General features: G+C 38.2%; 1 protein-coding gene across 1 annotated transcript in view; it reads left to right on the forward strand.

Annotated features, from left to right (window-relative positions):
- LOC108700041 (pappalysin-1) overlaps positions 1-26,001 on the forward strand; it is a 212,755-nt gene that overhangs the window by 53,786 nt on the left and 132,968 nt on the right. The window contains exons 4-7 of the mRNA XM_018232903.2: positions 1,652-1,951; positions 5,224-5,416; positions 7,132-7,253; positions 9,699-10,206. Coding sequence (XP_018088392.1) covers positions 1,652-1,951; positions 5,224-5,416; positions 7,132-7,253; positions 9,699-10,206 — 1,123 coding nt within the window. The remainder of the gene's footprint in view (positions 1-1,651; positions 1,952-5,223; positions 5,417-7,131; positions 7,254-9,698; positions 10,207-26,001) is intronic.

A 26,001-nucleotide genomic window follows, 5' to 3' on the forward strand; every position in this document is an offset into this window, starting at 1 on the left:
TGGGAGGGGTGGGAGCTACAACATGGAGCTGGTCACTGCTCCTGTATAACTATAACAAACAAGGGAAAGTTGTGCTCACCACTATTTTTTAAAACCATTAGGCGGGGGTGCAATGAGGGTGTGACCACAAAATACATATAGTCAACTACAAGAGGTCCTCTGCACTCAACCCATTATCAATATATTTAAGACAGAGACATTTTGTGCATACTGCTACTAAAAAATGCCTTACCCTTTAAACAACACAGGGATTGTTTGTCCATATATTGCAATATAATTAAGCTGGCCAACTACGTCAAAGTCATCCCATATCTGGCCAGTCCTACGCTTAATTTTCATCTGATTCATTAAGAATTCAATTGCTTAATTATACATTTTACAAAGGGACTAAGTTTACCGGCAACTTACTAGCTGCTTTCAAAGTAAAACTCCCAAACTTGGCTGCCCTTTTATTAGACACCAGTGGGATCACCTGACTATAGCTGGGAGGGGTGGGAGCTACAACATGGAGCTGGTCACTGCTCCTGTATAACTATAACAAACAAGGGAAAGTTGTGCTCACCACTATTTTTTAACACCATTAGGCGGGGGTGCAATGAGGGTGTGACCACAAAATACATATAGTCAACTACAAGAGGTCCTCTGCACTCAACCCATTATCAATATATTTAAGACAGAGACATTTTGTGCATACTGCTACTAAAAAATGCCTTACCCTTTAAACAACACAGGGATTGTTTGTCCATATATTGCAATATATTTAAGCCCGCCTAATGGTTTTAAAAAATAGTGGTGAGCACAACTTTCCCTTGTTTGTTATAGTTATACAGGAGCAGTGACCAGCTCCATGTTGTAGCTCCCACCCCTCCCAGCTATAGTCAGGTGATCCCACAGGTGTCTAATAAAAGGGCAGCCAAGTTTGGGAGTTTTACTTTGAAAGCAGCTAGTAAGTTGCAGGTAAAACTTAGTCCCTTTGTAAAATGTATAATTAAGCAATTGAATTCTTAATGAATCAGATGAAAATTAAGCGTAGGACTGGCCAGATATGGGATGACTTTGACGTAGTTGGCCAGCTTAAATATATTGCAATATATGGACAAACAATCCCTGTGTTGTTTAAAGGGTAAGGCATTTTTTAGTAGCAGTATGCACAAAATGTCTCATTCTTAAATATATTGATAATGGGTTGAGTGCAGAGGACCTCTTGTAGTTGACTATATGTATTTTGTGGTCACACCCTCATTGCACCCCCGCCTAATGGTTTTAAAAAATAGTGGTGAGCACAACTTTCCCTTGTTTGTTATTGCTCTTTTCTGACCATGTACTGGTCTGATACTCTGGACAGGCTTGTTGTGGCAAATCATTTAAGTATTTTGTGTATCCCCAAACTTGTTTACTTGTTAGTGGTTTGAAATATACATTGTTTTCACCCAAAAATCGGAATGAACCACGGCGCCTACCTTTCTCAGGTCAATCTATAAATGTAGTGGGAGTCCTAGCATCAGGACAGGAGTGGTCTGAACAGATACAATTACCTTCCTAGCTACAGTATAGGGTTCTTTACCTCCCTTCTACTTCTTGCACACGTTTTGTTGAGTGATTAATCATAAACCATTTTTGAAGTGTAAGACATTCAACATTTCTTTTTCAGGTGGCATTGTTATGAACCCATCCTTTTATGGTGTTCCTGGGCACACACACACAATGATCCATGAGATTGGCCATAGCCTGGGACTCTACCATGTCTTCCGTGGCATATCTGAGATCCAGTCCTGTAGTGACCCTTGCATGGAGACAGATCCATCCTTTGAAACAGGGGATCTCTGTCGTGATACCAACCCAGCTCCCAAGCACAAGATGTGTGGAGATCCTGGTCCTGGTTCAGGAAATGACACTTGTGGATTTCAGACATTTGTTAACACTCCCTTCAACAATTACATGAGCTATGCAGGTAAACTTTGCTGTGTTTCTTGCAGTATCATCATAGACTGTGTTCTGAAATTGTCATTATTGTCAGATCCTTTCTTAATAAGTTCACAAAGTTCAAGCATATTCTAAAATACCTTATACTACTAATTAAGATGGTCTCCTTCTTTCTATCTTCTGTTTTTAGCAACTAATAACTATTTTTTTCTCACATTTTCAAAATGTTTAGTAGCTTTTTTACTAGTCTTTTACAGGATATATGTTTTTTGTAGGTGTAATGCTGACTACACATAGTCCAGGTGATCTCATGTGTGGGACACATCATTGCAGTTCAATTTGTCGGGTCACTAAAAGTATGCATAAGTGCAGCCCATGTATTTTGGTGCTGTCAATGACACAGAAACCCCTAATATACCTATCACCGTTATTGGTTTCTTCAAAAAGTATGAATAGATGCCATTTTCTATGCGGAAATCCAGTTGTTTAACAGTTCGTCTCTTTCTGCATCATTTGAAATCCTGGCAGGGAAAAAGGGAATAAAACACTGATGTTACAAATTGTAACAACTTCTCCACAGTTTACAGACAGCATGCAGGAACTATATAACCCACAATGCATTGCACTGTGATGTTCCTTATTAAAATCATATGTGTAGGAAATTGTGGGGTTTGGAGGATGCAGACTGAGGACAGCTGGCTGTTGATACAAAGTAATGGTAGGTAGCCAGCTCAGCAAAGAGAGAGATCAGAAGGAGAGCAGGGGGCTAGGCTTAGAGAAATGTCAGAAACCATTACAAATTATGAAAAGTCTGCAATTTTTTTAATTGATTTATATTGAAAAGTTGCTTGAAATTGTGTTTACTTTTCAAAAATATCAAGTTATGTTTTCGTGGAGTTCCCCTTTAAATTTGCTTGTGGAGCCTATTTATAATTAATAGGCTTTATACATTTGATAGCCTTTTTCTGATTTATGGAATTTGCTGCATGTCCAAGAAAGCCCTGGAGCTATAAACAAAGGGGCTGCATGACAAGAGATCCAAATGACCAGCAGCCAAATTACACTGGTATGCTCAGAGATTGCAGAATCATATGTAGTTGTGATTAGGTTAAAAGGAAATTAAATAATGCAGGGGAAAGCTGGGCTGTGGGTGGAGAAAAGGGATGTTTTGCAAACATGTCCGGAGTTTTCTACTTTATATTCTCATATTATCTATTAATAACGGAATGTGTATGTTTTTCTGAAGGCACTGTTATATTGTGGTTTCTGTATCTTTATACAGTTATGGTTGTCACCTGTCCGGTTTTGACACGGACAGCTCGGTTTCGGGAAGGGCTGCCTGCGTCAAAATTGCCTGGCCACTATAACAAATTAGTAGCAATCTCCAAATTATGGAATTTGGGGTTTAGAATATTGCCTTGGGTTAGACTGGCAAGGTCGTATTTACTTGATAAAATGTAAATGCTGTAGCCATTTTATGCCATTTCTGGCTCTGGCTACCAGTGAGGTTCGGTGGGATGGCGAAGCGAAGGGTGAATTGAGGAGTCCCCTTGTCATGTTGTACACCAACTCTACCACTGTAAAAGTATTTTTGGTTAATACAACAAAAATGTATTTTTGTACAGGTATGGGACTTCTTATCCAGAATGCTTGAGACCTGGGGTTTTCCGGATAAGGGGTCTTTCCGTAACTTGAAACACCAGTCTGCTAAAAATCGTTTAAACATAAAATAAAGCCAATAGGATTGTTTTGCCTCCAAGAAGCATTCATTATATCTTAGCTGGAATCAAGTACAATCATTATAAAGAAAAAGGAAATCATTTTTAAAAAGTAAATAATTTTTATTAAAAATAATGTCCATGGGAGATGATCTTCCCATAATTCTGAGATTTTTGGCTAACTGGTTTCCACATAACAGATCCCATACCTGTATGAAATTTGATACATCATGAACCTTGGTGGGACAAGAACTATTTGCAATTTAGTGTTCGCAAGTCCCTTTAAGACCTAACTTACGGTATTTTTATGAAATTTTCCTTTAGTGCTCCCTATTATTTTAGAAAAATACTCCAAATGGGATTCCATGATGGGATTCATCGAGCTTTAGCAGGCTAAAAACCTAATGGAATGAAAGTACACATTTTATGACCAGGGAGCAGGTCATCAGTTTACACTATCATTTAGCCAAATTTAAAGACACAGTGGGGGTCATTTATCAACACTGGGCAAATTTGCCCATGGGCAGTAACCCATGGCAACCAATCAAATTGCTGCATTCATTGTTCTACTTGCAGCTGGCTTTAAAAAGCTAATCACTGATTGGTTGCTATAGGTAACTGCCCATGGGCAAATTTGCCCAGTGTTGATAAATGAGCCCCAGTGTTATTAGTTTTAACTAATCAGTACAAATTCAAAATAACTGAAAATAAAATATGTGCATGTGAGTTTTGATCCTACACAACCATTGAAAGTCTATGTACTTTGAAAGCTTTACTGAATGAATGAATATGCATGTAAATTATTAGTTATATGAAGGCTACACTGTAGCCCATCAAACAGCTAACTTGGAACTCTATTTTCCAAGGGGGTGGCTGTGTGTTTTATTCCTACTTTATGGTAGCTATTAAAGGCTTTTAACTGCTGCATGCTTTCCTTGGCATATACTTATGGCTTTTTATAGGACACTCAGATAAAGCCCATCAATTATTGAGGAAATCCTGGAATGCAGCTGTAAAGTTAATGACAAAGATGTTCAGCTTCAATGACATGACTCCTGGCAATCTGGATTGGTAGATTCAAGCTCACTGCACTTGTACTTGTTCCACCTTGTTTATTAAGTACACTGCGGTTGTTTTGCTTAATAGATGTAAATTAGTTTGAATCATATAAATATTTAATGATAAATTCAAATGCCTATTACTGTACACTAACAGGAAGTAGAGATTCCCATGATATTGTGATGTTATCATAAATATGCCTGGGCTATTCATGCTGTGAAATAACACAGACCCAGTTCAGCCTGAAACCAAAATAAGATTTTGCTCAGCTTAGAGATATCTTGTCTGATTGAACCATTGTATGTAGTCACAAACCTTGATATGACCTCCAAGATTGATGTTCTGATCTTTTAATCTGAGTGGGGGAGGCAGGATTTTCACTTTTTTTTTCTAAATAAGTGATGACTGAACATTGTTCACACACCATTAACTCTCCAAAAACCTGCAGGCTCCCTATGCATTCAGGTGCACGAGGTTTACTGTGTTATTACAATTCTGCACTGCTCTCATTGTTTACTTTCAGATGATGACTGTACGGATTCCTTTACACCCAATCAAGTTGCCAGAATGCACTGCTATTTGGACTTGGTGTATCAAAGTTGGCAACCAACCTCAAAACCCTTGCCAGTGGCCATCGCTCCTCAAATTGTGGAGCGCACCCCAGCATCCGTCACTTTGGAATGGTTTCCACCTATAGATGGACACTTCTATGAAAGGTGAACATTGATAAATCATGTGTAATGGCTATAACTTTCCTTAAGCTAATTTACAATGACACATCTACATGTTTTATTCTAGAAAAAAAAGTCGTTATTGGGCATCATATTTCTTCAATCATTTGTTCATTAATAGTCTGTGTAAAAACTTCAGTAGTGGATTATGGGGGATATTTATCAAAATCCGAAAATATCTCATTATTTTTTTTAAATCTCCAACGACCAAATCCACACTGGTTATTACCCCTTATTTAATAAATCTTTTTCCTGAAAATTTCTTGTTCAGGAAAAAAATCGGGAAAAAGTGTAGGAATTTTTTGGATTTTCTGCCCCAAAAACTCACAAAATCTTCAGATTATTGCATGAAACCCAGCACAGATCAGGATATCTTTGAGACTAGACTCAATGACTTATTTACAACCTCGGCAGGTCTGAGATGCCGGATTTTCGCATTCTGACTTTTTCCATCCTCGGGGTATAATACATTTTTCCATTAAAAATTTGGATTTTATAGTCAAAAAATCTTTTTGGCATTCGGACTTTAATAAATAACAATGTAATGATGACTAATGTCATTTTCAGCAGTAAAACAAGGTAAAGAAAATGTAAGGCCAAATATACAAGTTGGCACAATGAAAGCCCAGTTCAAGTTGCTTTCTAAATATAATGATTAAAAATATTAATTAAAAGTGTCATTTGAAATCAGTATGTGCTATATGTGTGCTTGCATTTGCTGTTGTCTACAGTGCTGGTTCTGATTACATGTGTCAGGCTCAAATTCTCCTCCAGCCAAGATTCCATTTGCCACAAAGCCTGGCACACTTGCTTCACTTTCTTTACAGGTCTGTTAATCTGAGAATATGTCATGGAAAGTGAAGTTTTGGCTGGAAGGGTATATACAGTTAGAACCATCAGTGCAGAGAATAGTAAAGGATGGACAGCTGCTTGAAATTGCAATTACATCTATAAATAACTTTCAAAAAATACAAAATGTAAAAAGAAAGTATATTGGAAAGCTGATTATTATTAAAGTTCCTTTCATTATACATTTCATTAAACGTTATCCTGTAAACTGATTCTTTAGTATTTATAGTATTTATTTTTAGTAGAAATTGTTATGGAGTAAAGTTTTGGTATCTGTAAACCGTTATTAAGAAAGCTTCAAATAATGGAACATCTCCTATTGACTCCAATTTCCTTTTTATTTGTATTTGTAATTATAAAACAGTATTTCATCCTAGCAAAGATATAATGAATCCTTATTGGAGGCAAAGCTATCCTATTGGGGTTAAGAATATGTTAAAAAAGTAGACTGGGGAAGGCCTGATAGACTTTAGATAAGGAGATCCAAATTAAAAGATCCCTTATCTGGAAAACCCCTTGTCCTGAACATTCCAGATAAAACCCATACCTGTATTTTTATACATCTAACATAGGGAAGTGTCCATATGGAATAATATCCAGGAATGTCTATGTTATTGTGTTCTGCTTCATGCACAGTTGTTTTTCATATATCTGGGTTTAAAAAGACCAAACAAAAACACAGGTATCCGAGTGCTCAGACTTGTTATCCAGTGTTATCTGTGCTGAGGTTGCATGGATCTGTGGCAATTCTAAAAGAAAAATACATGTTGTGGTAAGTATTTGAAATGTTCACTGAGGGATATGTTGGCGTTACTGAGCTAGTGTATTTATCTCTTTTACTGGCTTCTTAGAGAAGTGGGAACAGCCTGTCACCTGTGTGCAGACCAAAGGGTGTTAGTGCAGTATGCCACCAATGCATCTTCTCCAGTACCCTGCAACCCATCTGGCCACTGGAGCCCAAGAGAAGCTGAAGGTAAGAAAATAAAGTTAAACGCAGATGATGGGTGTTCTAGGAATAAAGTTATAGATATATAAATATATAGAGATATATAAAGCAGAATGAAACAACTTGTTTTGAAAAAAGCAATAGTGAATTTCATCTCCTCCAGATGACCCCCAGGTCATCACAAATAACCAATTCTAATTAATGACATCTTTAAGCTCCGTTTATAAGTATATAATTTACAGGATGTGTATTTATACATAGACAACGTTTAACTTATACCTATGCTAAACAAACTGTAGATCTCAAGATCACTGTAGATTTTAGTAATATGCCTTTCCAAGAAGTCATCAAAGCTTCCATGTTAAAGGGGTGGTTCATCTTTAAATTAACTTTCAATATGTTAATGAATTGGCCTTAATTTTTTTTATTTCTGTATAGTATTTCAATTATTTGTCTTCTTTTTACTCTCAGCAGCTTTCAAACTGGGGTCACTGATCCCATATAAAAACTGATGCTCTGTAAATTTACCAATGTATTGTTTTTGTTTACTCATCTTTCTATTAAGGCCTCTCCTGTTAATTTTCCTGTCTCGTATTCAAATAAATGCATGGTCACCAGGGTAATTTGGACCCTAGCACCAAGGTTGCTAAAATTGCAGACTGGAGAGTTGCTGGATAAAAAGCTAATAAAACACAAATAACAAAAAATGAAAACCAGTTGCCAATTGTCTCATATTCAGTGGCATAACTAGAGTGTGCCGGGCCACTCTGCAAAAAAATCATCAGAGGGACCCAGCGCACTCCCATCCCCATCCTCCCGCCCACTTCCCATCCTGCCTCCAGCCCCCCACACCCCGCCTCTGTCCCACCAGGACTCCTCCCGCTCCCACCCGACTTGCTTCTGCCAGTAAGAGAGCAGCTAGTGGTTTTATTAGCAATAGAGGACGCAGACCCCACAGTCTGGGCACCCCTTTTTCCCGGGCCCTCCTGCAACTGCTGAGTCTGCTTCCTCTATAGTTATGCCACTGCTCAGATGATCAGTCTCTACATGATACTAGAATACATTTCTACTAATTTACTAAAATTTGGATTTCTATTTTTTTTTTTTAAAAAAATTATATATTTTTTTCAGTTTTTTATTTCTCTAAAACTCTACAAATGTGTTAAGTCTAAAAATCACGAAAAACTGTATTACATAACTGCCCTGATCCTGTTGGATATTTTTTTAACTATTCAGACTTTTAGATGTTTTTGGATTTTTTCGCTAGTAATTGTTTTAGAGATTCATTTTTTTTAACACGTTGTTCATTATTTTTCTCTGTACTTTTTATAATCTGATCTTCATGGCATTTGTGATTTTAGAGAAATGGAGTTGTCTCAAAAAGCTCCAAAACCACTAAAATTTATCTTTTATAAATGGGCCTAAACAAGTCAACTTGGATATATTTATGCAGACACGGGTATTTTAAAATATGAAGATGTGTCATTGCATCATGCATAATTATATGGTAATATACTTTTCTTTACCCTTTCTGACTACTTTAAGCACGTGTTGAAAAAAGGACCGAATTGTATTCAAGCTCATCTACAAATATCAAAAAGGAAAAAAAGAAATGAGTTATTAGATTTGAATTTGGCCCCTTGAATTTATAAAGAAACATTTCATGTACTCTTAATACTGAATCATCCCACTGAATTAGGTAGAAGATAGATGGATGGATGGATAGTTTCATGTTCTCATTATGAAATACAGGAGAAGATGGGCTTATTCTGTTATATTAAATTATTTGCCATGTGATGAAGGGAAGCTGTGAATGTCTGAGAGGCGCTTTTCCCATATTTATACAGCTGATATTTTGCTTGTCTGAAATATGTGCTGCAGCAGAATGAATAAGGCTAGTGTATATCGGTGAAGACAAGCGCCTTGCTTAATAACAAGATTTATGCCCCCTCACTGCTAAATAGTGAAGTCAACAAACATAAAGACGAAAAGTCTTTGGAGCAAAACTCAAATAGAGTGGAGGATGCTTTCCAGTAAGAATGACTGCTTTAAAATGCAATGCCTTTGATGTTGCATTTAGCTTTAGATGTTTCAAAAAGGCAAACCACTAAAGGAAAACATTAACCATGATGCTGGAACAAACTCAAACACACCAATACTGTAATAAAGGCTCCAATGACAATTTAAATGAGAGAATGTAAGAGTGCTGTAACGTTAATGATGTAGGCAACTCTGGATGAATTACAAGATAAACTGACACATCACAGATATAACTGTTCAGTTTAAGTTGATTTCCATTTGGAGAAGTTCAATATTGCACATACAATTGGGGCTCACACACCTGGCAAATTTGCTCCTGGGCAGTAACCTTTAGCAACCAATCAGTGCTTAGTTTTTTCAGCTGTCAGCTGCAGGTTCAACATTGAAAGCTAATAATAATAAAACTATTATATAAAAACCTTTGCTTTTCAGGTCATCCTGATGTTGAACAACCATGTGAAACAAGTGTACGCACCTGGAGCCCAAACTCAGGAGCAAATCATCGCACTGTGCCACCAACTTGTCCTGAACCACATGGATGTTATTTGCAGCTGGAATTTAGTAATGCAGTGGTACCTCAGTCACTCACAATATGGGTGACATTTGTAAATACAGAAAGGGACACAAGTGGCGCTGTTGTGTATGTGAAACTTCTCATGGTTAATGGGAAGGAGTTATCTCTGGGAACCCAGAATATTTTCTGTGATGTGCCACTGACCATCAAGTTAGATAATAAAGACATCAATGGGGAAGTGTTTGCCATTCAGATTTACACCAAAGACAACGAGCTGGAGATTGATGCAGCCATGATCAATTCTGTGCCAAACAGCCCTTTGTGTGCAAGCTGCAAGCCCATCCATTATAAAGTACTTCGAGACCCACCAGTGGAAGGCGAATTCCCTTCTTTCATCTCCAATCTTCATAGAAGATACACAGACACGTAAGTAAATGTGTTATCAGAATAAAAGAGCACTTTGACATCAAGCAATATCTGTTTTGTAGACTGATTTGTTAGCAGCAACAGTCTTTAAATATTTTGATGCCACAAACTACAAGTCACTTCTTAAAATGGAGTGACTGTCCGACTTTGCAGTTTATTTATTAAACCTCTGGGTTTTTTTTTTTGATTGAGTTTTAAAGGGGAAAAGTTCGAATTTTTAGTGGAAAAAATAAACTAAAATTTTTTGAGATTTATTATGCTTCTAAAATATTGAATCTGAAAATACAGCAGCTAAAACCTGTCGAAATCATGTAAAAGTTAATGGCAGATAGTTTTTTAACAATTGGAAAATGTTTTTAACCTTATGGATTCTCAATAGTTTCTGACTGTGTGCGCTGGGTTTTCATTTGATAATCTCAGAAATTCTAGTTTTCGGGTTAACGACTCAAAAAGGTAGAGTTTTCAGATCGGCAATATGAAAAAGTCACACGATTCAAATAAACGGTTGTTTTTGTTGCACCAATTCTACACAAATTATTGGTATATTAAGGGGATTTGTGTTTGGGAGTTTGATGAATTTTATTTAAAGCAGAGTGACAAAAAGTCGAGTATTAGTGGCAGATTTATCAAAATGTGAGATTAGAACTCATCACACAAAAAACACACTCAGGCTTAGTGGACTAGTGGTTTCCTTAAAAATACACAGTCTGAATCATGATTAGGGATATCTTTTTCAGCTGGTAGAGTTTTGCAGCAAAAGTCACAATTTCCATAAATTCACAATACATTTTGTTTCACAAAAATGTAAAAGAAATTAGTGGTCTTTAGCTCTGGAAAAAACACAGAACATCATTAGTATGCGCTCCTTGCCACATCAACCAATCGGATCAGAGCCTTCACCCCCTATCTATCTAAGGAGCTGTCTGGATGCAGGTTTGGAAAAAAAATTGTCAACATGGCAATAAAAACAAAAGTTTTTTTTTTCTTTCTATGAAGAACATTTGTAACATAATGGAAAGGAACTTAATTTTTATGGTAGGACAATGTACAGTATATTCTGTTGAAGAACTAAAAATGCCTTAACTGGGGCAGTTTCGCTTATCAGGAGAGATTTGCAAATCACTAATCGTGAGTTATTTCAGACATTTCTACTCAAGTAGAGAATCCATCAGGTATAACACCAGCATGAATTTGATCAAACACAAGATAAAATGTTTTATTTCTTCGCCCAGCCTCCACTGATAAATAGCCTTTTTTTTTATCAGGTCGGGGTGTGTGAATCTTAGTAATTTTAAATGTATTTTACACAAATATCAAAATGTATGTTTCATAGTAACTTCTTAATAATGAAAAATTCCACCAGACTGCTGAAGCAGAAAAATCAGAATGAAGAACATTTCTGATTTAAAAAACCTTCCTAATCCCTGACTCATTTTCAGGCATACCTATGCATGATTTATGGAAGATCCTCCTAACTACAGTGTACAGAAAATATAAATATGTTCTGTGTGTGTATATAATATACAAGAGCTTGAAATACAGGTATGTAACCTGCTGCCCGGGAAGGTCATCTCCAACAGGCTCCATTATAATAAAAATGTAAATTTTTAAAAATAATTTCCTTTTTTCAATGTAAAAATAAAATAGTACCTTGTACTTGATCCCTACTGAGATATAATCTATCCCTATAGGAGTCAAACCAATCCTACTGGATTTATTTAATATTTCAATTATTTTTTAGAAGTATCGTGATCCATTATGAAAAGACCCCTTATCCAGAAAACCCCAGAGCAATCTAGACAACTAGTTCCATATTATATATTTTGTTGCTGGCCTTAGGCCCATATGAACTGTGCGCCTATAAAAGAAATAGAGAACTACACACAACGTACATTACTTTTTTTATGTGCAGTTTTCAAGATTTTACTTCATGCTTACTTCATTTATCCTTTGTGCTATATTTATATTGTAAAATGTAAAAATATATGTTAGCATTGAGTATAACATACTAGATGTGAGTGTAACCACGTAGATGTGAAACAGTAGACAATGGGGTTAGGAATGGGAAGGGTGTGCCTGTATATGCCATGTTTTATCATTAAAGCATCTCCACCAAATCTACCGAAGTTTCTATGAGAGCCAAGTTTCCTATGATTTACACTGTAATTGATATGTTATATTTCCTATGACCCTGATCCAATTAACATTTTTTAAGAGATCCTGTTGTTTTTTTTTTCCAGGCCACCATTAAGTGTTCTAATGTGTTGTCAATATGTGCATCTGTAATCTTTTAATCTGAGGGTGATTGAACATTAGATTGTAGATTTTAGACATGTCAGGCACATGTGATTCCTTCGCCATTTGTGGTTCATGAGGGGAATGCTCCATGCACCAGTATTTAGAGTAACCTATTAACAGTTAAATACCATATGAAAATTTTATAGGCTCTCTCTTTAGTTGTGACTCTTTCTATATTTTCCAAAATTTCCTTTATTTTCCAGCATTTATCTTTCATCAGTATCATGTTCTCTTTGGCTTTTGACACATCCATATAAGTGTATTTGACTGATATGGTGTATTCTTTATATATCATTTTTATTAAAAAAAAAATTTTTTGTTTGGTAGTTGCTAAAAGTTTAAATGTGTGACAACTTACTTTTTGGGCAATCACATATACATATAAAACAAATATTTACCAAAGGGACTCCTTAACATGTTATGTTACAGGCAACAAAGCTCAGAGGCTTAGACAAAGATAAGACATCCTTCTGCACTCGTCCATTTCATTCTATTAAGACATTTTGTACATAAAGCTACTATAAATGCCCTCCCTGTTTGTCCATATATTTCTGTATATTCAAGATGGCCATCTACATCAAAGTTATCACTGGTTTGGACAGTCCTACACCCACCTTCAATCCCAGACCTCCTATTCCCTTTGACATTGTCATTAATTCTTGTTTAACCCTTTCCCTGCCAGCCATTTTGTCCTAGATGCGAACATCTACTGCCAAGCAGTTTTTAGATATTTTGCACTCTTTCACTTTAAGGGCCTTTCCTGGGGCGGTCTTTTAGTTTACCCAGGAAAACAATATATTTTTTTTTTCAGGACAACCTGAACTTTCAAAATATGAAAAAAATCATGTTTCACAAAGAACAATCACATATATCAGAAACATTATTTACTTTATGTATGAGAACACAATTGATTTGGAAAGGTCTATGTCTCCTGAACGCGGCAATACCAAATATATATAGTTTTATGGAGATTTCTCACTTGTATAGATCAAAATCTACAAGCAGTACACTACCAAATTTCCAAAGCACCGCTCCCCAAACGGCATATTTCTGATTTCAAGGCCAAACATTCCACTAACAGTAGGTTTACCCTAGAAAACTACCCATTATTAGAAAGAACAGATTCTGGTGAATCAAAAATGGGTAAACATATCGTTGTACTCCAAACTACCAAGTTGCAATTGTTTCCTAAAGTTATAATGTTTTATAGAAATTGGTGAATTTTTTGAAAAATGACCTCAAAGCTTCCAATATACAGAATCATATCTCCCACACATCATTAGGTATCAATGTAAAACACTAGTGATGGGCGAATTTGCGCCGTTTCGCCGAAAAATTCGCGAATTTCGCGCGAAATTCGCGAAACGGTGAAAATTTAGCGAAACGGCGCTGGCGTCTCGTTTTTGACGCCGGCGCCCGTTTTTCCGACGCCGGCGCCCGTTTTTGGCGCCGGCGTCCGTTTTTCGAAAAAAAATTTTGACGCCGGCGTCCGTTTTTCGAAAAAAAATTTTGACGCCGGCGAATTTTTTGACGCGAATTTTCGCGGGCGATTCGCAAATTTATTCGCTGGCGGCGAAACGCGCAAATTCGCCGCGAATTCGCGCCTGGCGAATAAATTCGCCCATCACTATAAAACACCCCAAATATGAAAGCCTGGGGTCCACTGAACAGTTTGATGCCCAATATGTATAGGTGTACCCAAGCATGTGGCATATAGGGGCACTAAAATGTAGACACCTCATTTGAGCTATCAGTTCTGTAATTCCAGATACTGCAAAATCAACACATTTGCATCGTTTTAGGGTGGGGTAAAAGTAAAAAAAATAAGTTCACCCCAGAAAACCATATATTTTCGGAAAGTACACATTCCCACGAATCTAAATTGGGTATGGATGTCTTTGTACTCCAAAGTACAAAGCCGCAAACCATTCCTAAATTTGGTGATTTTGGTGATATTTCCAAAAATCACCTCAAAATTTCTAACCTGCAGCATTGTATTACCCACATACTTTTAGGTATCAAGAGATATCACCCCAAATATGAAAGCCTGGGGTCCTCTGAACAGTTTGATGCCCAATATGTATAGGTGTACCCAAGCACGTGGCATACAGGGACCCCAAAAGGAAGACCCCCATATGGTCTGTCATTTCAGATACTGCAAAATCAACACATTTACATCGTTTTGGGGGGGGGGGGGGTCAAAAGTAGAAAAAAGTAGGTTCACCCTAGAAACCATATATTTTCGGAAAGTACACATTCCCACAAATCTAAATTGGGTATGCATGTCTTTGTACTACAAAGTACCAAGCCGCAAACCATTCCTAAATTTGGTGATTTTGGTGACATTTCCAAAAATCATCTCAAAATTTCTACCCTGCAGCATCGTATTACCCACATACTTTTAGGTATCAAGCAAAATCACCCCAAATATGAAAGCCTAGGGTCCTCTGAACAGTTTGATGCCCAATATGTATAGGTATACCAAAGCACGTGGCGTACAGGGGCCCCAAAAGGAAGACACCCCCATATGGTCTCTCATTTCAGGTACAGCAAAATCAACACATTTACATAATTTTGGGGGGGTCAAAAGTAGAAAAAAGTAGGTTCACCCCAGAAACCATATATTTTCGGAAAGTACACATTCCCACGAATCTAAATTGAGTATGCATGTCTTTGTACTCCAAAGTACCAAGCCGCAAAACATTCCTAAATTTGGTGATTTTGGCGACATTTCCAAAAATCACCTCAAAATTTCTACCCTGCAGCATAGTATTACCCACATACTTTTAGGTATCAAGAGAAATCACCCCAAATATGAAAGCCTAGGGTCCTCTGAACAGTTTGATGCCCAATATGGATAGGTGTACCCAAGCACGTGGCATACAGGGGCCCCAAAAGGAAGACCCCATATGGTCTGCCATTTCAGATACTGCAAAATCAACCCAATTACATTGTTTGGGGGGGGGACAAAGGTAGAAAAAAGTACGTTCACCCCAGAAAACCATATATTTTCGTAAAGTACACATTCCCCTGAATCCAAATTGGGTATGCATGTCTTTCTACTCCGAAGTACCAAGCCACAAACCATTCCTAAATGTGGTGATTTTAGTGACATTTCCAAAAATCACCTCAAAATTTCCACCCTGCAGCATGGTATTACCCACATACTTTTAGGTATCAAGACAAATCACACCAAATATGAAAGCCTAGGGTCCTCTGAACAGTTTTATGCCAAATATGTATAGGTGTACCCAAGCACGTGGCATATAGGGGCCCTAAAATGAAGACCCCTCCCGTACGTTCTGTCATTTCAGGTACTGCAAAATCAACACATTTACATCGTTTTGGGGGGGGCAAAAGTAGAGAAAAGTAAGTTCACCCAAGAAAACCATATATTTTCGGAAAGTACACATTCCCACGAATCTAAATTGGGTATGCATGTCTTTGTACTCCAAAGTACAATGCCACAAACCATTCCTAAATTTGGTGATTTTGGTGACATTTCCAAAAATCACCTCAAAATTTCCAACCTGCAGCATCATATTTCCCACATACTTTTAGGTATAAAGATAAATCACCCCAAATATGAAAGCCTAGGGTCCTCTGAACAGTTTGATGCCCAATATGTATAGGTGTACCCAAGCACGTGGCATATAGGGGCCACAAAAGCAAGACCCCCATATGGTCTGTCATTTCAGATACTGCAAAATCAACACATTTACATCGTTTTGAGGGGGGCAAATGTAGGAAAAATTAAGTTCACTCCAGAAAACCATATATTTTCGGAAGTACACATTCCCCCGAATCTAAATTGGGTATGCATGTCTTTGTACTACAAAGTACGAAGCCACAAACCTTTCCTAAATTTGGTGATTTTGGTGACATTTCCAAAAATCACCTCAAAATTTCTACCCTGCAGCATCGTATTACCCACATACTTTTAGGTATCAAGAGAAATCACCCCAAATATGAAAGCCTAGGGTCCTCTGAACAGTTTGATGCACAATATGTATAGGTATACCCAAGCACGTAGCATATAGAGGCCCCAAAAGGAAGACCCCCATATGGTCTTTCATTTTAGGTACTGCAAAATCAACACATTTACATCGTTTTGGGGGGGGGGGGGGGCAAAGGCAGAAAAAAGTAATTTCACCCCAGAAAACCATATATTTTCGGAAAGTACACATTCCCACGAATCTAAATTGGGTATGGATGTCTTTGTACTCCAAAGTACCAAGCCGCAAACCATTCCTAAATTTGATGATTTTGGCGACATTTCCAAAAATCACCTCAAAATTTCTACCCTGCAGCATCGTATTACCCACATACTTTTAGGTATCAAGAGAAATCACCCCAAATATGAAAGCCTAGGGTCCTCTGAACAGTTTGATGCCCAATATGTATAGGTGTACCCAAGCACGTGGCATATAGGGGCCCCAAAAGGAAGACCCCCCATATAGTCTGTCATTTCAGGTGCTGCAAAATCAACATCATTTACATAATTTTTTGGGGGCAAAGGTAGAAAAACGTATGTTCGCCCCAGAAAACCATATATTTTTGGAATTTACACATTCCCGCGAATCCAAATTGGGTATGCATGTCTTTGTACTCCAAAGTACCAAGTCGCAAGCCTTTCCTAAATTTGGCGATAAAAGCAACGGTTTTTACATTTCTGAAAATCGCCTAAAAATATTGCAATTGGCCGCATTTATCTCACCCAACTTCTTACATACAATTGTAAAACACCATAAATACTGATGCCAAAGGTCTACTGAACAGTTTTATGCCCAATATGCATTGATATCCCAAGGCAGCTGGCATGCGCGGACCCCAAATGTAAATAGTGAATATGAGTTTTCTCTACTGCCGATTCGCCTTCTGTAAACATAGACGTTCTGACGAAAACAACCAAGATAAAGACGTCTTTCTACAGCAAAGTACCAAACTGCAAAACTTTTCTAAACATAGAGATTTTTACATTTCTGAAAATCGCCTAAAAATGTTGCAGTTTGCCACATTTATCGCACACAATGTTTTACGTACAAAGAAAAATCACCACAAATATGGACATCAGAGGTCTACTGAATAGTTTGATGCCCAATATGCATAGATTTAACAAAGTATATGGTGTGTACGGCCCCAAATGAAAAATGTGCATATGAATTTTCACGCTGGCCAACTAAGCTGCTTAAAAGAGAACCCCAACTGTGCGTTATGTGCCGTAAGACCCCCAAACTGTAAAAAGACCCCAGAAAACCATATATTTTTGGAAAGCATATATTCTGACGGATCAATCTAAGTAAAATAATATACCAAAGCACCAAACAGCAAAACTATACTAAAGATACATAAGGAACAATAATGCAGGGATAAAATTGCAATAAAACCACAAAAATTGTGCAAATCAATGAAATAACAAAATAACTGCACCGACAGCGTAATTAGTGGCCGAAATCGATTATCCAATAGTCACGCTGCTGAAATAAACAGTTTTTAGGGGTAAAAAAAAACACAAATTGGTGAAATGGAAAAGTAAAAAAAATAAAATGTGTATATATGTGTGTACACTTCCAAGAATTGTGTGACAGTGTATAAGTGTGTATATAAGTCCATATAAGTCCATATAAGTGTATATAAATGCATATAAGTGCATATAAGTGTAAAATGAAAAATTCAAAAAAACTTTTTTTTTTTTGTTTTTTTTTACTAAAATATGCGTGTATGTGTGTATAATGTAGGTAAGTGTATGTAAGTGTGTAAAATAAAGGCCACTTACCGTTTTTGGCTGATCTGAGAGCTGGAGAAGTTGTTAGAGAAGCTGTCTGCAGATTCATAGCAAGCAGGAAGTGTGTGGGCGTCGCTGGAACACGAGGTAAGCAGGAGGAAGCAGTGCAGCAAGGCAGACACGCGATTTGCTGTGTCTGCCTCTTTTAGGTCGGCCCTGCGACAATCCTGTCGCAGGACCGACATGACAGCCCCCCAGCCTCGTTGCCCAGGGGGCTGTCAATGCTGCTAAACCTCTGCAGAGGCGGCTAAAGCCGCTGATGCAGAGTACAGCATGTTAAACTGCAAGAACGTACAATGTACGTGCTTGGCAGTTAAAGCCCTTGCCTGCCAGAACGTACGGTGTACGTGCTTGGCAGGCAAAGGGTTAAAGGAGAACTAAAGCTTAACTAAAGCTTAACTAAAGAAGTAGGCTAAACATGTTGTACATTATGTTCTGGACTTCTGTACCAGCTCAAGGCAACTACAGACCTTTTGTAGGGAAGATCTGTGTCCTCCAATATGCCCCAGTAGCATCCCATCGTCTTTTTTGCTCATTCACTGCACATGCCCTGGGCTGCTGTCTGTTACTGAGCTTAGCGACTAATTTAAAATATACAATATACATAGAATAATAGTTAATATAAAAGTTAATAATTAATAATAATTAATACTGATAATTACTTAATTGCAGTACAGAAATCAGTGCAACTAGTACCAAAACTTAATCAGCCTTGTAGCATTAGCTAGCTTATACTACAGACCAGCCTTTTTTTTCTGCTTGATAATTTGCGATGACCCCTAAGCCATGAAACTTTAGACTGGTGCCTATATAAAATAGGGCGTTTTTAGCCATATTCATTTTTAGGGTTTAGTTAAATGCAGAGTGTTTGCCTGCCCATATGAACTGCATAATTGTTTTTTGCATGTTGTTCAGGTTCTGTAGATATTTCTGCACACTGTTAATGGAAGAAATGACTGCTGTTATTCAAAAAAACCATGAAAGTTATTAAAGTGCTTCAATTTTGTAGATTCATGTCAATTAATGGTGTGCAGTTTGTTGGTAGAAATCTGCAAAATGATTTGTTAAAGTTTTTCCTAGATGTGGTTTTAGTTTTGCTTGGTATATTTAAAAAACAGCAACTCTTTCATTATAGGACATTACAAGGCAGAGCATTACATTTTATTCTTAGCCAAATTTACAGTAGTAGTGAGCTCTGTGGGAACCATTAAAGTAAGGATAATGTCATCTGCAAATCCTGTTTTAAATTCCTTATATGATCCCCCATACAATACACTTTGATATCTATGAAAGCTCTTAATTTTGTGATTAGGGTTTGACAGATGGCAACATGTACTGGGGAAAGGGTGCCCCCTTGTTGTGTGCCTCCTGTAATATGAATTTCTTCAGACAATATGCCAGAGGATGATATTTGAGCTGAAGGTTTAGAAAGTTTATCAGTGCATATGGACTGATACTGAACATACAGTATCTGACAGATCAGTCTGCGAGACAAACAGGCAGATACCATACAAGGGACCATACACAGTGCACCATACACTGGCCAACAACTGATAGGACATATTAGACGTTTGCTGTATTAGTTCATGAGCATTAGGTTGCCAAATGGTGGTCTGGAGGTTCATGTAATGTATTTGTATAAAGTCATATATCAGTATTCTAAATAGCTTTATAGAATTTAACACTCCAATAAGATGTTCAACTTTATTTTTCAACTGTTATTAAAACATTATGTCAAATGTATGACAGTGTAAATTTTCTACTGAATCTAAGAATAGGATATCTAATACAAATAATTCAAAACATAAACATAATAAGGATGTTTGCATAGTATCTCCTCACATGTCCATTGGTAGACATGTTATCTTAAACTTTGCAGCCAATATTCTTTGCAACCTCTTCTGCCCAATGTAACTATTTGTTTGCATTTTGACAGGTTGGTGCTGGAGGTGTAATTTACTAGTTTGCTTACTAACATGCACTAGCAGTCGTAGAAAGTATGAAATGGCCATGAAAAAGTATTCAGTATTTAGTTTTAAAGTATTCCCTTGTTATTGATTGTCAATGCCATTTCAATGTCAATGGGATTTAAGGTTCTGCTCATCATGCCCTAAGCTGATTGATTTCAAAGTAAAATGAAATGCTTGTTTAACAATCCCCCACCATTATTTTCTTTACTAGTGCTTGAGAGGTATTTGGTTGCATGGTGTACCATAAGAAGGTACATTATCTGAATAAAGATATAAAAAAGCGTACAATTCAATAAAAAATAAATGTAGAAGGGTAGAAAGTTTTGCAACACTTACATTCTTTACCATTTATTAACAAAATTAGTTTTGCAGATTTATTTTTATTTCTAGCAACATGGCAGTTGAAGAACTTTTATAAGCACTAAAATATTACTTTTGAATTGTACTTTTTATTCAGTACCATGGAGAGCAAGAAGTGATCTTGTTGCTGCCTATGACAGATTCCTACTGAGTAAGTATCAGGACAGCAAAAGTCTCTTTGGCTTTTATTTCAGCCAGCAGCAACAGGTACAAAATAAAGGCAGTTTTCTTTCCAAACAACACAAAAAATAGCTTCTTCCCAACCATTGTCTGGGAATAAATTGCCCTAAAGAAAAGAGGGTTTGGAGAGCTTATGCATTTCCCCCTAAGTGTGGGCTGCTAACCCCCATGTACCTTGCACCTTTACCGGTGGGAAGACGTGAGCCCGAACTCTCGTCAGTGGGGACATTTAATAAAGAAGGTTGTTTTGTTTCTCTTTGGTTGGCTGACTGACTGGAAATCTGGGCATGCAGTACAACAAGTACTGTATTTACATCTTTGTAAATCCATGGCCAGAAAAACCTTGCAAGGGTGCTCTCTAACATTTCACGTTTACCAAAATGCCCACCACAGGGAACTATATGAGCCCAGTTAAACACAGTCCCTTATTAAGTCCCTAGGAACCATCACTTGTTTCAAAACCTCCCCTTGTATACTCTTGTACGGTCTGTATAACAAACCTTTTTTCAATTCAAAATGTGGGAAAACCTTAACATTTTCAGATACAATTACTTTATTCCAAATTTTTACAACTCTCTCTTTTTTGTCAGAAAGAGAAGATGAAATTAAACAGACAAATTCATGACCCTCCTGCCCTTTCTGGGAAGATTTTAAACTCCAGACAGGAGACCCCAAAGTAGTTTTTACCTTTAGTCCCACGTTTAGAAACACAGTCCTGTTTGTCCATTTGTCTCTGTTTCTGGGACTTTCTTCGGCACTGTGTCTGTATAAAAATGTTCGGTGAGAAAGGTAACCATTTATCAGGTGCACCTAAACACATGTTTCACAGGAGAAGGTGTTGGCATTAAAGGAAGTCTCTTTCCAGCAACACAGGAGTAGGCAGCCAGGGTGCAAGTGCCTCACAAAGGGAAACTGGCTGGCCATTAACCCTTAAAGTTACCTGGGCTGTAGAATACTTTTTTACCTTCCAGTGGATATACTCAATACTATAAACCACTGTGTAGTTAATGAGCTCTGGAATTAACTTGTTCAGAATGAGAGTGGTCCCGGAACCTGAATCAACCATCCCAGTAACCTGTTTCCCATAGACCTCCACCCTTACCACTGGGGGATGAACATTTTGCTTGATAGCTGCTGTTGCTGTAGTGTTGGCAAATGTGCAGTCCACATCAGACCCGTCACATGGAGGGGAAACAATATCAGAGTCAAATGGAGGAACAATAAACTCCTCTGGCAATACTGTACCTTGCCATGGCAGTACAGGCTCCACAGGCAATTCCTTCATGGTGAGGAGCAGGAGCTGATTGCTCTGAGGTTTACCTGGTCACATTGACCCCTGTACCTTGAACATACGGGAATCCCCTGGTCCTCTGGTAGACTCTGCAGCACCTTGCAGGGACAGCTGTCACTGGAGGGTGGACGCTGGCTCTGTGGATGCCTGTCACAAACCTTTGCCCGGACCAAGTTCCTCTTCTGCCTATAAGTAATTTTCCACTAGTTGTACAGCTAGCGGGAGGGTAATAGCTTGGTGCCTTTGGACCCAGTGGTGTGCCTCAACAGGCAGGTCAAGCAGAAACTGCTCCAGAACAACAGCCTCTATTACCTGATCTGCAGTCTTTCCTGAAGGCTGGCTCCACATGGTACAAAAGTCCATCAGCTACTGGGCTAAAACTCTGGGCCGGACCTGCATGGAATATGGCTCAGCTCGGAATCGCTGTCAGTATACCTCTGGTGTAAGGCCGAGTCTATCCATGATGGCAGACATTAGCCTTGTCTGCAGGACAATTTCTGTAAGCTGACTCTGCTTCACCAGTCAGTGGAGCCAGTAATAATGCTCACTGGCCATTTTTGGGCACTGACTACCCTTTTAAAAGTCATGAGAAATGTCTCTGGATCATCAGACTATCTCATTTTTAACAGGAGAAGTCTAGGTGGGGATGCTGTCTCTAGATTGGACTGTGCAGCCTGGAGTTGTACCAATTGCTCCTGCTGTTTGGAGAGCTGGTCCTGTAACTGCCTGATTAGTTGGACCTGCTCATCCTGAATCTGTCGATCCTATTGCTGCATCAAATTTTGCAAAAAAAAGTGATTTTTTGCTCTATAGCCCCTCTAACAACCACGCTGTGGATTACGATCTCACTTATGACACCATATATGACAGGTTCCCACAGAGTAAGCGTCAGGAGAGCAAAAGTCTCTAAAAGAAAAATGGCTTTTATTTCAGCCGGCAGCAACCAGTACAAAATAAAGGCAGTTTTCTTCCAAACAACAAAAGCAATAGCTTCTGGCAGCAGTAGAAGTTCAATAAAAACAAAAGGCGGTGCAACTACAGACCTTCCACGTGGTGACTGTGTGCACATAGGATCGATTGTGTCAAGATCATAGACACATTTCGCCACCTGAGGCTAATCAGACCCAGCTGGTCAGTTGGTAGCATGTCACTCTGCTACACTGCCACAACTTGGATGAGCCACAAATTTGTCACCCTCTTAGTTGCTATGTTTAAGAAAGGGAATAATAAAGAAACAGTGCTGGCCACAAAAGCCATAATTTATAATGTGCCCCCCCCCCCGATACTTCATAAGCCTGATGTGCATTGTATTTATATACCAGTGATCCCCAACCAGTAGCTCGCGAGCAACATGTTGCTCTCCAACCCCTTGGATGTTGCTCTCAGTGTCTTCAAAGCAGGTAGTTATTTCTGAATTCCAGGCTTGGAAGCAAGTTTTATTTACATAAAAAAGTTATTGTGCCAAGTAGAGCCTCCTGCAGACTGCTAGTCCACATCGGGGCTACCAAATAACCAATTACAACCCTTATTTGGCAACCCAAGGGACTTTTTCATGCTTGTGTTGCTCCCCAACTCTTTTTACATTTGAATGTGGCTCACGGGTGAAAAGTTTGGGGACCCCTGTTATATACATTGCTACATACATTCATTGATTTGTAAACACAGTATATTTTGTTTGATTTTAAGAATGTTTCATCTATAAAGGTTTATCATTCACTTGCTATGATCCCTGGAAGATGAAAAACCAGCATTTTGAGTGGTTCTGGTAACTACAGCTCCTGTTTTCATTGCTGTTGCTGCTCACTCAGCAGATCCCATTACTCCAAGTCTCTTGCTTTACACTAATGAAGTCGGGCAAGTGTCCAACCGTTGGTGGTGACATCATGTGGCATTTTCATTGCTCAGCAGCCCACTGCTGCCAAGCTGCTTAACAAAATCATGGTTCTGGTGATGGAGTACTTTTTCCTCCATCCATCATGCTGCCCCTGATCCAATGAAAGTGATGCAGTTTTGTTTTATCCTACCTAGTTAAGTGGATTATATTGAACAGCATAGTAAATAATTCAAACAACAATTCCCGGAGTCTACACAGACACACTACTTAACACAAATATAGCACAATATTGGATTTCATGTAGTATTCATTAAAATATTGGTTGCAGTAATCTTACTATCAATTTATGTCTTTGTTTTGCTGTAGAGTCAATATTGGAGCCGTCCAGTTTGGACAGTATATTTTAGATTAGTACATTAAGGTTAACCCATACATTTACTGTATAAAGTCTCTGTTATGATGAAAGACTGGCCAAGGTGGGGATACTTAAGGTAGAGAACAGGTGCTTTAGGGGAGATATGATAACTATGTATAAATATACGAAGGAGCAATTCAAAAATGTATTTGATGCTTTATTTACCAGTAGATCCTTCCAATGAAATAATGGCATTCATTCAGTTTAGAAGATAACAGGTTCTGTCTTAATATTCATAAAATACTTTCTTTTTTTTTTAAAGGTTTTTATTTTGCATTTTAAACATAAAAGAAAACAATAAAAATTAACAATAATAATAATAATCGTACTTGGCATTTTCAGAGAAGACTGGGTACAAGTGATATCATAACACAGTGATTGACATTACCAATTCAATATATCGCAGCTTGCAGTCAAAGTTTAATCGTCTGACAACGATACCTGGGGGTTGACATCCAACCAAGGGGACCATATTTTCCCAAACTTGTCAGGAGTCCCCCGAGCATTATAGGTTAACTTGATTAGTGGAAGGGTGACATTTATTAAATCAATCCACTGCTGGAGTGTGGGGGCATTAGGACTCATCCATTTCATAATAATTATCTTTTTTGCATAAAACACCATAGAACGTAGTAAAGTTCTAGTTTTTTGCAAGGGCACCACTTCGTCAATTATACCTAGAATACAGACTTCAGGAGTACAAATTCCAGGGAGAGACAGATGTTCATTACTATATTGAATTACCGCCTTCCAATATGACAGTACCCTGGGGCAGTCCCAGATTAAGTGCAGGAAGCCTGCCTCTGCTGTACTGAATTTGGCACATTTAGCCCCTTCTAGTCTACCCATAACTTTGAGTCTCTGGGGCGTGATATATATTTGATGAATCATCTTGAATTGGATCATTTTATCTCTTAGGGAAATCAGAAAGGAGTAAAGGTTGTCTACAGCCTCCTCCCACTGTTCCTCCTCCAATGAGGGAAGCGTATCCAACCATTTCCTTTTGGCTTTGTCAAACGACACAGACTGTGAGGCCTGGATTATATTGTATAACTGTGATACCAGTTTAGCTGGGGCAGGGTCCCAAAGTCTGGCCTCCCACACCTGCTGCGTTGGTGAAAGCTGGTATGATTGGAACTGGGCATAGAAAGCATGTCTTAATTGGAAGTATCGAAATAGTTGTATCTCCTGTCGGTTAAATTTAGTTTTTAACTGTGCCAGGGAGGGGAAGGATCCATCCACTAATAGGTCCTCTAAATGTCGGATCCCAATAAGTGGCCAGTAATGAAAATCCGGTAGTTGTGACAGATGAGGCAGATTAGAATTTCTCCACAGTGGCGTTTTCCCTGATAATTTAGGATAAGAGATAGCGCCTTTAGCTTGCACCTTTGTCCACACTTTAATAGGAGTACCGAGTACCCCTGGCAATGAAGGACGGTCCCCCCCCCTTCCTATAAGGGGCATTTCGAATAGCTTCCAGAGAACCCATGATTGTTGCATGCAAATTTGTCAATGAGTTGCTATCATCTGGGTTGAACCAGTTATGGATATAAGATAGTTGGGACGCATAATAATAATTTTGCAAATGTGGAAGGGCAAGTCCCCCCTTATCCCTAGATGCAGTAAGTGTGAGCCATGATAATCTAGGTGTTTTGTTGGCCC

Source organism: Xenopus laevis, chromosome 8S (assembly GCF_017654675.1).
Source record: "Xenopus laevis strain J_2021 chromosome 8S, Xenopus_laevis_v10.1, whole genome shotgun sequence".
Lineage (NCBI taxonomy): Eukaryota > Metazoa > Chordata > Amphibia > Anura > Pipidae > Xenopus > Xenopus laevis.